Here is a 15,472-nt window from a genome sequence, read left to right as displayed (position 1 = left end):
AGAAACCTCAAATCTTTCTTTGAATGCATTGCCTAAGAGTAGGGACCATCACGCTTGTAATGTTTTAATTCTATTATCATTTTTTATAAATGTGTGTGCATACATGGTTGCTTAAAGATACGTGCCTTCTTTTAATAGTCATCTCAAATTGGCCATGTAGTAGTGTAATCTTTGAAACACATCCATCCCTTCATTGGTTTTGTCATAGGTTATCCATATCAATGAATATCAAGTCACACTAATATGTACAATGTTCTCTCTTTCAAATCAAACACATGTTTGAGAAGAGATTGAAAGATCGTGATATATAAAAAAAGCTCTCTTGAAGATGCGTAGTTTCTTGTAGTAATTGTTGAGAGGAAGAGAAAGAGGGGAGAGAGACACAAGAGTTGCTCCCAAGTAAATGAACCTATTCATAGATTATAGGCATATATATAGTGGAGGGCTAGGCTAAGTTAGGGTGAGCTATATATAGCTCTAACACCCTCGCTCAAACTATGCCCTCTAGCTGTGGGATGAAAAAACCCTTGGGGAGTACAAGGGAAAAACTAGAGCCACTATATATATATCTATGTGAAATATATATATACAAAGGGTGTCCATAGGCTAGTTTTGAATAATATAGTGCAAAGTGCATGTTGATAGTACAAAGGTATAAAACCACTATATAGCTCTAACAATAATCTGATCATGTCACACTTTGAACCACATATAGATTTTCCATATCTAGAATCACCTCAGATTCTCCTCTCATTTCATACTTTGATCCTCGCATAATGCATGCTTCTTTATTATTTGATTTTATACTATTAGTTTCATTCATTCATTATATCTGTATTGTGTGCCACTATAAGGGAAAATAATTTCTTTTGGTTAAACTATAGAGTGTGCAAACAATCCTCTTCCTACCCCTTACAATATCAACTCTTATGTCTAGATATAGGTTTCCATTAAATTTGAATGTCTCTCTTATGTGAATTTCCAATTATTGTATCCATATTTGTAAAGTATATTATCTCTCTCCCTTAATTTTCTCACATCACATGATCTTAGCCATAGTTTGACAAAGCATATGTGACCTGCATGAATTTTTTTAAAAGGACATGCCGTATATTTTTGTTTCATAGCAATAAATAAATTATCAGTTATTTGTTTTGTGTGTTGCAAATGATTACTGGAAATGTGTGTTGGAAAAAATTAGGCTCTTTACTATTGAGACAACAAGCCACAACTTAGAAGATGCAACCTGGCTAAAAACTATACCCTAGAAGACTCCAAACACAAGGTTGAACTACGCTTGTGAATGACTACAAATTGAAGTATAATTGCACCTAAGAAAGATGCACTTATACTTGATACAATCGACTTTCCCAAAGGCAAAAGGATACTAGTTGTAGCTCCTGAGCCCCTTAGCTTGGAAGTGGTGAAATCTCAAGAGGAGAGCCAAAACCTACCTAAGGTCCCTATCAACAAGCTAGGACAATACTATAAAAGTGATGATACGAATGCCGTGATTCCCATCTCTTGCCAAAAACGTAACGTAAAAGCCTTACTTGATGGAGGAGCTGGAGTGAGTGTCATAACAAACCAATATTGGAAGAAATGAGGAAAACCCAACCTAGAGGGTACCTCCCTAGTAGTGAAGCTGGCTAATGGCAGTATGGCCCGACCATTGGGAGTACTTAAGAGAATTAAAATCAAATTATTTATCTTTACTTACCTAGCATGGTTCATACCATTTTTGCATATTGCAAGCTTGGTGCATGACTGGTGCTCAAACAACATTTACCAAAGGAAGGATAAGTAGGTCATAAGAGGAAGTGCAACATCTATCATGGCAAGAATGTGCATCCAATTGTGAAAGAACTCAGGCTAAAGGAGTGGCGCATACTAATGAGCATCCCCATCTTCACCCTCATTCTTGAAAGGATAGCCTAGTTGCCTCATTGTTGACGAGTGGCTCGTAAAGACACAGTTATACTTGATAGAAGAAAAAAGATAGCCCTAGCCTCACTTTGATGGTAGAGATGCTCGAAAGATGGCAAAGGCATAACCACATGGGACAGTGGCTCCACGCCTTCTTGTGTATGCCTACCTATATATCCTAATTCCCCATAATGGCATTGGTGATTGAGGGCCTCACTCATGATGATAGGCTGCACACCTTCATATTTCCCTTAGGCTATTACTTATGGAAAGTCAAATACCACTGAGTGTTGACTACGTCCGTATTCCTCAAAATTTTATAATTGAATCCTATATGCGCTATAGACGTGTTGACATTTGGTATTTGCATACATTTCTTTCCAATTTTGCCAACCCTTGCAAAGAACCATAAGATGATATTTAATCATATCATTCAAGCACTCTCAATATCAATAGTATTGTTCAAATGCATGATTTGCAAATTTACTAGGAGACTTTTGAGCATAGAAGTGCTAGACAATTGTGCGCGCATTAAGTCCACTCTTGAATGTGAAAACTGACAAGGGAGGCAATGATATAAAAAGGTGGTTGAAGCTGGAAAAAAAGTAAAATTCTACTTGAGCAAAAATACTAGAACTTTGTGTAGAAGACGTCACAAACATCTTGAATATAGCTACCATTCTAGGCTAATTATGTGGAGCAAAAGCATGAGAATAGTAGCAGATGGATGCTTTGTAAAAATAGTGACGAGACTTTAAGACTGTGGGAATGCGCTCTTAGATGATCTACATACCTTGAACTCCTATTATCAAGGCTAACATAGAGGTTATAGGAGCTCCTTGAAATATAAGAGCTCATTCCCATGTTTAAAGCTATGGCTCGAAAAGCTCAGGCAACAATGTGGAGCTAATAAGCGCAACCTTACGAAATGAAACTTACAACAACCTACACATAGTAGCAGCTTACAAATCACCCAAGGCAAACACCCATTGCTTTGTAGAAAACTTAGAATGCATTTTGACAACGATAGATACCAAAAATCCAACCATCATACTTGGAGACATCAATGTCGATAGGCTGAAAGCAACACACACATCGAACATTTTGAGGAATACCCTTCAACAAGCATCGTGCACTGAAATAATCAACCAACCAACAACAATTTACCAACGAACTTTAGACCACATTTGGACGAAGATCAAAGACCAAACGACACTATCAGGCACGAATCAGTGCCTACTGGTTAGGCCACTCCAGCATTTATATTCTCCTCACAAAGAAGGAATGTTAAATTGAACAACAACAACAATGCATCGACAATGCCCTCTACCTACGTCCTCCTATATCACAACAAACAATACATCCCGCTTCAACTACACCACTCTCAAGCCCTCTGGTGGTAGCTCTAGTGAAATTTCCACCAAAGAACAAAATGATGTGAAACTAATAAGCGCAACCTTCCACAGTGGAACATGCAACAAACTACACATAATAGTAGATACAAATTACTCAAGGCACCCTTTATAGGAGATCTGAACCAAGTTGTGACAACGATAGACACTAGCAATCCACTCAACATACTTGGAGACATCAACATCGATTAACTGAAAGCAGCAAGCACATCTCTTAAACCCATCGAAAGGTCTAGTGAAATTTTCAAGTAACCGGTTGCCTATCCACTTTTGGTGGGAATGCCCTATAAGCTTCTATAGTTTTGAGATATATATAGATAATTATAGTTTTGATATATAAATGTAATGTAAATGTATATATATACAATGGATGGATGTGGAGCGTTGTTAAAAGGCTCCAAGATGAGATTAAAGTGCAGATTTGTCCTCGTCCCAGAAGATGTTTCAATCCCTGCCTCTGGTGCATTACGTCTCTTGTGCACTCCCCAACGCGTCCCGGGATCTTCTCCTTGCCCGTATCCCGTATTACGCCTTCACCCATACATCGCTTCTTCACCGGAAGAGGCCCTTGCCCACACCTCGCCCTTCACTCTCCTTGTCTCAGCGTGGCAACGCCCTTCGCGCGCAGCCTCCCATCAAGACCGGACAAGAGGTTTGGCTTACTGCTTATGCTCGTTGTTAGGACACTTTTGAACCCAAATCTCACCTTGCAGACTTCAATTTTTTATCAAACTAGCGAATGTGAAAGCTTCGGACCACACAGGCAGTATGAGATCTCGAAGCCATAGATTGCGTATAGATCAGCTCAGTAAGGTTGGTCAAATCTTAGAAACTGTATAACTTGAATGCACATGAAGTACGTTTATACTCGATGTCAGAATATGGATGAAGACATGGACGAAGAAGAACTGGACGCCTTATTTGATGAGCTCGGCCAGGTAGTGCTTGCAGATTCAAATGCAAGGTCGCCCTCTGCGGAAGTTGACGATGATTCACAAACCCTAGCATGTAAAGTATAACTCTTGTGAAAATCTGAGGAATGATTCCCTAATGTTTGACAATCACCAGTTTGAAACAGATGTAGAGCTTGCAATCCCTTGAATACTTCATAGCAAGGTTTACAATATTAGGAAACTCGGTCTTCTCATTAAACCTTCCTTGATTTTCCACATCGAATGAAACTGTGCAGTTGCGGTGGCTCTTGCAGAGGCAGCAAATGACGTTAAAGCAGTGGAAATCAAGGTTTTACATGTTAAACCTCTAGTGTATTGGACACGCTTTTTTGTCATTGCGACTGCCTTCTCCCGCCCACAACTTGATGCGATTGGGTACGTTATAAAATTTACGGGAGCGTACCAGTACGAAGTATTTCGTGTCTGGAGTCCTACAAGAATTTATATGAATGTATCTGCTACAGGGTTTTTAGGATTTTGCTCAATGAATGTGGTCATGTAAAGCTTCTGAACGGCAAGAAGAGAGTGATAATAACGGCGTGTATTGCGGGCTTTTGTGATGCATAGGAAAAGAATGCGAGACATAGCATTGGAACGGTTTGAGACCGCTCCTAGGGGTGACACTCGACCAAATTCGTGGACTCTGCTTGATTTTGGTACTCTGCTGTGATTGCATCGTTCAATCAAGAAAGCAAGCTCAACGATACTGCACTAACGTTTCTAATCGTGCGTGCTGTGATTCTCATTATTAGCCATTGCGTGTGACAGGAGATGTTGTGGTGCATCTCTTTCTTCCAAAGGAGAGGGCTCATTACAACCTGGAGGAGTTTTATGGGAACGCAACATCAATAGATCTTCCGTTCCAGACTCCGAGAACTCCAACATTGGGATAAATTTCCTCACTGGTCAGTCAATTGTAAGAGACGTGCAGAACTTGCATCTAGCGAATTTGATTTTTGCCATCTTTTTGTGGTTCTTGAATGTCCAACTCTTCAGCTTTCAAGGATTTTTGCATGTTTCTTGCCTAGTGTGATGGCCCTCTTTTAGCAAATCTCAGATGGGATACACTTTGTGAGTAGCCTCAGAATCACCAAAATCATAGTGTAGAATGATTCTGTTTTGACTCAAACTGAGCAGATTTTTGTGTGTTTCTTTCTTGGCTAGTGTGATAACTTTTCTTCAGTAAAACTCAGATGGGATACATATAGTGGAGCGGTATAGCTGTGTGATGCCTTGGAGTGGCCTCAAAACCACCAAAGCCATATTGTAGAATGATTCTGTTTTGACTGAAATTGAGCAAAACTGGCCCAATTGCATTGATCATAGCTATAATAAAACATATGATATGTGCTATGTATACTTTTCCCCCCTAAAAATACAAATTTGGATATCTGACCTATATGCTCCTTCCAATCCTACAGCTGCTTCCTTTGTACAATTAGTCTCAACCATAAATCATGATTATTGATGCTTGATTAGCCTTACTTTGCGTTTTCGTGCCTGAAATTGGAGTCCTATATCTGAATGGGGTATTCTTGGGCCCACGTTTGTTTCAACACCAGAACCAACCGACCAGCCAGCCCTAATTGGGCGGACTGGCTGGTCTGTAGCAGCCCTAGCCAACCGACCAGATGGTTGGCTGCCTATCCAGCCCTATTTAGGGCCCTTTGCTGGCCCTTTGTTCCATGCAGGACCCAGCTTCTTTGGACTGCTTACCCTGCCAGCCCTTTTTGCAGGCCATAGACTTGCCCAATACCTGATGCAACAGTGCGACTCCATGCTGCTACTGTTCTGCCTCTGCTCAGCCCTTGGCTGGACCCTGGCGCACCTTGCACACCTTCCGTACACTGCGCTGCAGCAGCCCGTACTGATCCGTACAGTGGCTGTACCCTTGCTGATGTCATCCCCCATGTGGCACCGTTTCCAGGGCCTGTCTGCAGCCTGTACACACACTCTTTGCTGTACCTCTTCCAGGCTTTTGTGCTGCCCACATGGCAACCCATGTGTTCCCCATGTGGCAGCCCCTTGAGCCCTTTCCCTGTGAGGTGCTGCCCATGTGGCAGCCCCTTCTCCACGATGAGTGTCCTGCCCACATGACAGCCAAGATGCTGTGCATGTGGCAGGCCATTCTATAGAGAAACGATAGAGAAACCATAGGGTTTGCAGTGGAGCGATTAGAAAATAGACAATACTCAGATACAACTGAAGAACGGAACTCAGAAAACATAGTGCCTGTCGGTAATATGAAAAACTGAATACAAGAACCTCAAGCCGTCGTGTCTGAAGGACCGTGGCTGAGGTGAATCAGAAAGATGATTCCATGTAGAGAGACAGTAGAAAAGATAGCAGCAGAGGGAGCGTAACGCAGTCCTCCGTGTAGCTCAATGATGACGAGGATGATGGGAGCTGGAGCTGCCCTAGGAAATGGCTGAAACCAGCATGCTCTGAGGAAGGAACCTTCAGGCTATCTGGAATAGCAATATGATGAAGAAAAGGAGCTGATCTGGGGCAGAAGGAGCTGATCTGTAGCAGAGGAGCAGAAGGGGACAGATCTAGAGTAGGATGGGGACAGATCTGGAGCAGAAGGAGCTGATCTGGAGAAGAGGAGCAGAAGGGGACAGATCTGGAGTAGGATGGGACAGATCTGGAGCAGAAGGAGCTGAGCTGAAGTAGAGGAGCAGAAGGGGACAGATCTGGAGTAGGATGGGACAGATCTGGAGCAGAAGGAGCTGAGCTGAAGTAGAGGAGCAGATCTGAGCACAGGAGCAGAAGTTGGGACAGATCTGGAGGAGAGGATGGAGCAGCCAGGAGGCAGGAAGGAGAGGCAGCAGAGGAGGCAGAAGTGGAGAGGAGAGGTAGATGGAGCAGGCGGGCCTGCAGCAAAAGATGGAGGAGATGAGGAGCAGCTGCAGGTCTTGTCCTGTCACCGGAAGTGTGAGGGCAGAGGCCTCTTATAGGCCAGACCTAGCTGGTCGGCCAGCTGGTCGGTGGGCCTGCCAGCAGGTCGGCCAGCTGGTCGGTTGGGCCTGCCAGCTGGTCGGCCAGATCTGGTCGGCCAGACCAGCTGGACTTTCTGGCCATTTGTTTGGCTGAGAGAGCTGGCCTTTGAGCTATTTGATTGCCCCGTAAATTGGGAATTGCTCAGTTGCTGAATACATTCCACCTATGGTTCACCCCCCCGATGCACTCCTCATTTGGGTGCTCACAGATGGGGAGGTGACCATTCCCACATTGGGGTGAACCCGTAGACCAGCAAGTTGGGTTGAACAGAGCCCAGGAAGAGGCTGTCTGGTCGGTCAGTTTTGGGGGGCTATTTGCCCCTATAAATGGGAGCCCTCCAGGGATCATCACATCCATTGGAGGATCGTTTTGGGAGCAGATTGGAGCAGCAGCCAGCCAGCGTAAAGAACCTAGCCAGGAGAGCAAGAAGTTCGCAGACTGCAGCAGACATAGAGCTCACAGGAGGCTTCACCATTGGCTGTCTGCCAGGCAGCAAGGAGTACGGATCAAAGGGGCAAGCATTGGCTTTGTATTTGGCTGTTTGGGAGGGGCAGCGTGAAAGTGTGTTTGCAGGCACTATAATGAGGCCATCCCAAGCTCTAGGGCAGCACGCAGGATGAGTTTTCTGGAAGTGGCACGGACGTAGGAGAACAACATATTTTATTTATACCGGGCCAACGTTTTGGTGGAAGTTTGCACTAGTTTTTGTATTGTGTCCATCTCTTGGATGGAGATATATATACTGGTGGTTCTACTTATGAGCAGTGTTTGTTTACTTGCCTGCATATGTATGTTGAGCGCACAAAGGAAAGAAGTTTTGGATTCCACATAAACGTCATGAGTGAGTTCCACGGCCACACATAATCTATCTTCTGCTGCGTATACCCTCTGTTGTGGATTTCCAATGGTATCAGAGCCTAGATGGAAGTTCACATGGTGGATCTTGAAGGCAAGGAAGGACAAAAGCTCTAGGAATCATCTTCTACGTCTTAAGGATTGCGCCCTTGTGAGGAGTGTGATTCAGGTTTAGGTAGGTTTGTGCAAAGTATATTTGGTTGCTACAGAAAGTTTCATACTCTGTGATATGTAGAAGCTATGTATGCAAACAAGGGTACCGGTGCAGGTGGTTCAAAGGCTTTCGGTGGGGCTGTAGGCCCGGTGGAGGTGCTCCTGCACCTATGGTTACTGTTAATGAGATCGGGAAGCTTGATAGGACCAATGATCCTATTTGGAAGTTAAGGCCAAGAAGATGTGGAAGATCATAATGGGAGTGGATCCTATCTTCATGGACATTAAGAATGCGTTGGGAAAAGTCATCTTTGCTGTAGATCCAAACGAGTTCGAAGCATGGGAGGACAAAGATGCTCGAGCCCTTGCATTGATCATAGAGATGACGGTAGATGCGGTGATTTCTCATATCCAGATGGTGGATACATTGGTTGAGGCATGTGCCACTCTAAAGGACTTGCAAGAGATGGAAAATGCATCTTAGATCCTTGCTCTCAATCATCATTTATTATAGATGAAGGAAATAGGTCCATGACCATTTCACGAAGGTGAAGGTGGTGAGAGATGAATTGGCATCCGTTGGTTAGGTGGACTCGAGCCAGTGGGCATTACTAGTACTTGGGATGGTACCAAGGACTTTCAAGGGCTTTGTCAATACTGGGCATTACTTGGGATGGTACCAAGGACTTTTAAGGGCTTTGTCAATACTGTGACAACTGGAGAGAGGAACAAACCTTTGACTTTTGAGGGGCTTGGTCCCGTATTACCATGGCTTAATTTATTTATGCATTAATTAACCTATGTTTCTCAATGGCTTAATTTATTTTATGCATAGGCTATGTCCAAGGGGAGCTTTCTAATACTTCAAACGAAGATTTGAACCCAAAACCTTTTTTTTCCCATGAGTGAGTCATAGGACCGCTAAGCTATAAAGTAATATTATATGCTTCTTTCCTTAGTAGTAGGAGGGCCTGGAGAAACTTTATAACAATGAAGATGACCAGGCATTGCTAGTGAAAGACAAAGTCAATCTCGACAAGCGGAAGGGAAAGCCTAGCAATGGAAAGCCCAAGAAGGACAATTGTGAGGATAAAGATGACACTTCAAAAAACCCTAAAAAGAGAGGAGAAAAAGTGTGTTTACTGTGATACACTAGGCCATTTTGCGAAGGTCAAAGTTACATGGATGTTGTGGATTAAAAGGGGAGTACATTGGGAAGTTGGATGTGCCTCCATGGATGTTCTAAAGTGTCACACAAGTATGAGAACTTTGTACAGGGGTCCACATTTTGGTGGGACTTTGGACTAGTTTTAGTATCGTGTCCATCTCTTGGTTAGAAACATATATACTGTTGGTTTTACATCTCTCATGATCATTGTCTATATACTTGCTTGAGTATAAAGGAAAGAAGCTTTGAATTCCACATGAACACCACTGTGAGTTCATGGGCCTCTATCTTCCAATGCGTATACCTTGTATTGTGGATTTCTAGCATCCTTACCAGGATTGCTAAAAAATGTAACTCTATGAATGGTGGTCCTAGTTGTGTGAATGTGGTTCGCCTTCATTTTGGGCTTTGTGAGGCAGAGTGCCATTTTTCAACTATGAATGATGGGAGTTTATGGTTTTCAACCTTATGAGTGACTATCATGAGATTGAAACTCCATTATGTTGTGGTTTTAGAGAATGCGTCTGGGCATGTTCCTTGGTTCATCTAGATATATATATAATAGTTACATGAATGAAGCAGTTAAGGAATAATGCATGTTAACAATGGATTGCATGAATAGGGCCCCCTAACGTTGGAAAAATCATATAATTTAATTAGTTGGGAGGAGGAGGGAAGGGAGGAGTGGTATATGCTAGCAAAATGTTTAGGGATAAAGGGTGGAGGGGGAGGGCTTGAATTAGATAAAAGAGGGTGGGGAGGGGTAGTCTCACTTTGGGGGAGGGGGAGAGTTTGAATTAAACAAAGGGGGGAGGGGGAAGGGAATTAAAGAGGAAAGGACATCCCAAAGGGGGAGGGGATGATTTATAATACTATTATGAGAGAAACATAGGTTAATTAAAGTATAAATAAATTAAACTATAAAACATAGGTTAATTAAGCCTCCATGCACCAAAACTAATTAATTAATTGAATTTGGTAGGAGAGGTGAAATAGAAGAGGTGAATAGACAAATGCAAGTAAAGTGGAAAGGAAACAATTGTGAAGGCAAACAGTGAGAGAGAGAGAGAGAGAGAGGCAATTGCTTAAGACACTATTGAGAGAGATTCTTTTTAGTGAAGTGGTCTATCAAGCTAAGTACCAAGTTGAGCAAAATGACCCATTAGCTTAGGTCAACATCGTACTAACCAAACCCAAATAAGAACGTTCTTGGAATGCATTGAGCGGAGCGACGAGGGTCGCCTTGTCAACATGGATATTAGTGCTAGCCTTAAAGGTACCTACCTCACTTTGACAAGTAGGTACATTGAATGTAAATGCAAGTGAGTGCTGCCCACCACACCTTGTTAGAGGGAGTTGCACAAAATGCATGATGAAAAGGAAGGGACCTTTATTTGCTATTGTAATTAGTAGTGTCCTTCATTTGCCTTGTCTCTTGTTGAAGCCCTTCTTGAGCCTCGTTCAAGAGGCTCAACAGAGTGGCAAACACAAATGCAAGAGGGTGAGAAAATATTCACACAAAAGAAGACGTGTCTACCAATGAGAATAGAAAGAAGTTAATGTATAAGACAACCAAGGGGGGTAGTTGACCAACCAAAGGCGAAAGTTCAACAAATAAAGAGCCAATTTCAAAGACGAACAAGTTTCAATTATCATGATGAGAAATTTAGTCAAGGAGGTCCACAAGATCAGTGTAGAATATAAATGCTAAAATGAATACCAAATGTCAGGAACAATGATTCTATATCATGGCTCTACTTATTTTAAACAAGTGAATACATTCAAGAGGCTTGCCTTGGCAAACTGAAAGCTGAGAGAGAGAGAGAGAAAAAGAAGCATGGAGAGAGAGAAGAAGAGAGAGAGAGAAAGGGGGAGAAAATGATGGTAAAAATTTTGAAATTACTATAATGGGATTCGCTTTTTACAGAAATCACCATCCCTTAATGCCTAGCCCAGGGGCAGGCCAAAAATTGTTCGTCTTCATTATATAATTCTAATGGGCATGATTCCAAGCCCAAGAATTTTCTATTTTCAAGTCCTTTTTCCAAAAATTGTTCGTCTTCATTATATAATTCTAATGGGCATGATTCCAAGCCCAAAATCATATAACATTACATTTCATGGATTCAACATACATGAGACCATAACATCTAAGCTAAAAGAACAAAAAATGATGTGTAAATTATAACAAAATCTATCCCACATGTATCCCCTTGTTGTTGTTGTTGATTTAGTGGATATAATTGCACAAATGACCTTGAACATGAATGCCACTATCATCATTGGGCATCATCATGACCATGGGCTCCTTCCTCGAGTGTCATCTCAGGTGTGCAATGTGTTCAAGGGATGGCTCTATTGTTGAGCCTAGTAAGTCTGTGGGGCATCCCATCTTGCTAGTAACTGCATTAATATCATGTACACTCAGGATGATCGTTTGCGATCTCGAGCTAAGATTAAAGTACCTAGAAGTTGCATGCTATGGATCTTTGATGTGTTGATCGACATGGGGTCGTTTGTGTGACATGTCGAAAATCTAAAGAATGTCGTAGATGTCATTGGCAGTCATTGAAGATGGCTAAACTATGGATTGCTAAAAGGTGCATGCATGTGTAGGATCCATGCTCCACTGGTACAGTGTGACACATGATGTGGAGGGGTAATGCTTGTCATCCTGAAGCATGGTAAGAGACACTTATCTAAAGATGCCTCGATTTTGCAACCCATTTTATATTTCCATAATATGAATACCCTCCCAATTGGTTAAACAAACATGACTCTTCATTTCATCTACCTCTTACTGTACATACAAGTCCATCTCGATACATGGATGCTACTCTGCATCTACTCAATTGATCAATAGCAAGGCTTTGCTATCCATTTGCACCTCCACTAGACTCGTGCTCCACCATAATTGAACCTTTGTCGCGTCCTCCACCAAACTTTGAACAGGATGCATCCATAGGGTGAGAAATGTCTTGTTTGTACTTTACATAGCCCTACACATCACTTTGTACATCCGTGCCTGACATAACCTTTGCCTCATTGTGTAAATTCGATGGCTCACAATCCAACTCATTTCCCTTATCACTGTCAACAAACAATTTCTTGGGATGAGCAGGTTATTATTTTCTTGCAATCACAACTCGACTTCTTGCTAGCACCTTTCCCTTCATTTTCCCTTGCCAACTCCTCTTCCTTGCTAGCACTCTCTCAAGGCATGCATTTCTTGAGCCATTTTGTGAGATAGTCTTGGCATTTAATAATGCCAAGATTCTTGCGACGTAGTGGATGTAAACGCCCATGTTATGGGCCTCCATGGCCTTCACTACCTCAACCGACCTTATTAATAATGCACCTTACCTTTTAAGTACAATCTTCAATTTTAATAAATGAGCACACCTTATGTTATTAACCTTCACCTTCAATAAACAAGCGAACTATTACGAATTTGATTTTCCATTTTTTGTTCGATGGGGAGACATAATGAGGTGCAATAGTCAAAGGTAGACAACTTGAGAAATTGACAACAAAAAATAATTGGTAAACAGGAGTGAACATTGACGTTGAAAGTAAGCCTTCAATCAAAGAAGCAACTGCTCTAAGTTTTTATTAAGATTCTAGAATTACCAAATGTGTAAGATATCTTTGAGCAACAACAAGCAAATGGCAAAGCCTCAAGTGTTGAACATTGAATCTAGGATTGGATAAGCAATCTATGGGAAGCACCAAAATAAAAAATGTGTAAAAATAAAGTGATGAGTACCATTAATAAAATTTGGGTAAGCCCAACACTACTAGATAGGATAAAACTCCATAGAAGGAAATGTACTAGATGTAACAAAGGCAAAGTTCTAGACAAAGTTTTGTACAAAGTCAAAGCATTCAACAATGGCAAATTTATGTCTTAGTATCATAATGACATATTTAAAGAAGATGAAATCAATGTTGAGAGCCTATCAAATACAAAAGAGAGAAGTTTATTAATAGAAATAAACATCAGACAAATATGAAAACTTTTGGATATAGCATTAACGACACAAATTTCCATTAATCAATATGACAAACAACACAAGGCTGAAACACCACATAAACAATGGTCCAACGTCAACAATGGACCTCCCTTTAGAGGATGGGCTAAAGACAAAATATACAAAGATGTAGATATAGCATTGAAAACATAAATATTTCATTATTCAATTTGACAAAACATTTAGTTATGAACATGCACAAGCATAGGATGTTGCAAAACATGGAATACCTATCCAATAGAATGAACTGGACATCAATGTTGAATTGAACATTACATCAACAATTGCAAATTGTGGCAACTTGCACAAGCGTGACAACATTCATGCTGTACCAGTGGAGAGCCTAAAATTTTCTTTAATTCAGCTCTGGCATAAGGCAAGACATGGGTTGAGTGACATTGACAGTCCATCAACAACACTCTGAAAAGATCAATGTTCAATAGGAAAAACAATCAATTCCTCAAACAATGACAAACATATAAATGTATGTATGCAAACAAAGTCTGTAGACTTTGACAAACTTTCAAGTGTGGAAGACAAGCTAGAGGGCATCGTAAAAAATCTTTCATCACCTTAAATGAAGATTGGAAGCCAAGTTAGAAGGCATCATAAAAAATCTTTCATCACCTTAATAAAGATATTTTGATCCAAGAGAAACATGAAAACAACAACACAAGGTTGAAACATCACATGCACACTCCATGCACAATGGTCCAAAATCAATAAAGGACCTGTTGTAAAGGATGGGCAAAAGAAAAAATATGCAAAGTTCTAGATATAGCATTGAAGACACAAAATTTCCATTAATTAGTATGAAAATCCATAGCTACACAAGCATAGTATGATTCAAAACATGGAATACCTATCAATATAATCAATATGACATCACTATGCAATATAGAAGAATTGACCATTACATCAATAATTACGAATTATGGCAACATGCACAATGGTGACAACATTCATGCAATACCATTGGAGAACCTCAAAATTACTTCAAGTCAAACCTTGCACAATAATGCAAGACATGAGCTAACCAAGATTGACATTCCATCAAAAAATTCTAAAAAAGATCAATATTCAATAGCAAAAAAAAATCAATTCCTTGACATTGACAAACATACAAATGTATGTATGCAAAGAAAATTAGTAGACCCTAACAAACTTCAAATTTTAGAAGATAAGTGAAACTTTTTCCAAAAAAAGATAGAAGCATAAGGATTCATGCAACAACTTTTCACGAGACAAGACATAACACAGAAAGAGAAGCAACTACTAGTAGATCAAGGCAAATGCAAACACACCAAGCTTGAGATACCATCAAATAAGCATATTTTCTTTATGAAGCACTAATTATTGCAAATCCACTAGATTGAACATCTATTATGTCGGTGATACACTTAAATGTGATTAGCTTAAAGAAGCAAAGGCGGAAGAAATCATTGCAAATCTTAAATCAATGAGTCAGAAACTGAGAGACATCAACTTTCCTATGCAAATGACATCATCAATCTATAGGCGAAGGATGACCATCTTCAATCTCCAAGTGAAAGATGACTATAAAATGAAGATATTCAATCCAAAGAGAACATCAAGGACAACAACAAAAATACAAGGTTGAAACACCACGTACACAATGGTTCAACACTCAACAAAGCATCTGCTCTAGGGGATAACAAAGGTTTTGCAACTTCTTGGACTCGTGGCTCTCCCTTATAAGGGTTCACCTATGTACTGAATCCTATCTATCACCTCGACCACAATCAATCGTCCTTGTACTTGGTTGTGCACCACCTCTAGTCTACTCCTTGCACATCTTCTTGTAAGTACCAATTCTCGCATGCTCCACTTTGCACACCACATACCTACCGACCCCGTTCTTTTCCCACTTGGACTTGCATGTGGGTGATAGTTTCTAGCATTTGGGTTTTGGGGATTAACAAAAGAGGTGGATGGTGAGTTCCCTAATCTAGG

The 15,472-nt window shown here is 41.0% G+C and overlaps 1 protein-coding gene across 5 annotated transcripts; it reads left to right on the top strand.

Annotated features, from left to right (window-relative positions):
* The first annotated feature begins 3,726 nt into the window (after nt 1-3,726).
* Nucleotides 3,727-5,755, top strand: LOC147899740 (Lojap-related protein). Of its 5 annotated transcripts, none has more exons than XM_087378243.1 (6): nt 3,727-3,990; nt 4,217-4,346; nt 4,528-4,666; nt 4,859-4,947; nt 5,060-5,207; nt 5,456-5,755. In XM_087378243.1, the coding sequence occupies exons 1-5, from the start codon at nt 3,778-3,780 to the stop codon at nt 5,182-5,184; spliced, it is 696 nt and encodes a 231-aa protein (XP_087234369.1). In that variant the 5' UTR covers nt 3,727-3,777; the 3' UTR covers nt 5,185-5,207; nt 5,456-5,755. The 5 variants fall into 5 exon arrangements, with proteins under 5 accessions (XP_087234369.1, XP_087234368.1, XP_087234370.1 ...); XM_087378242.1 differs by having other exon boundaries at nt 5,060-5,196; nt 5,456-5,754; XM_087378244.1 differs by lacking the exon at nt 5,456-5,755 and having other exon boundaries at nt 4,865-4,947; nt 5,060-5,449.
* The last annotated feature ends 9,717 nt before the right edge of the window (nt 5,756-15,472 follow it).

The sequence above is a fragment of the Dipteris shenzhenensis genome, chromosome 8, assembly GCF_047967505.1.
Source record: "Dipteris shenzhenensis isolate YYH24624 ecotype China chromosome 8, Dip_SZ_1.0, whole genome shotgun sequence".
Taxonomy (NCBI): domain Eukaryota; kingdom Viridiplantae; phylum Streptophyta; class Polypodiopsida; order Gleicheniales; family Dipteridaceae; genus Dipteris; species Dipteris shenzhenensis.
This window is presented reverse-complemented; position numbering and strand designations above follow the sequence as displayed.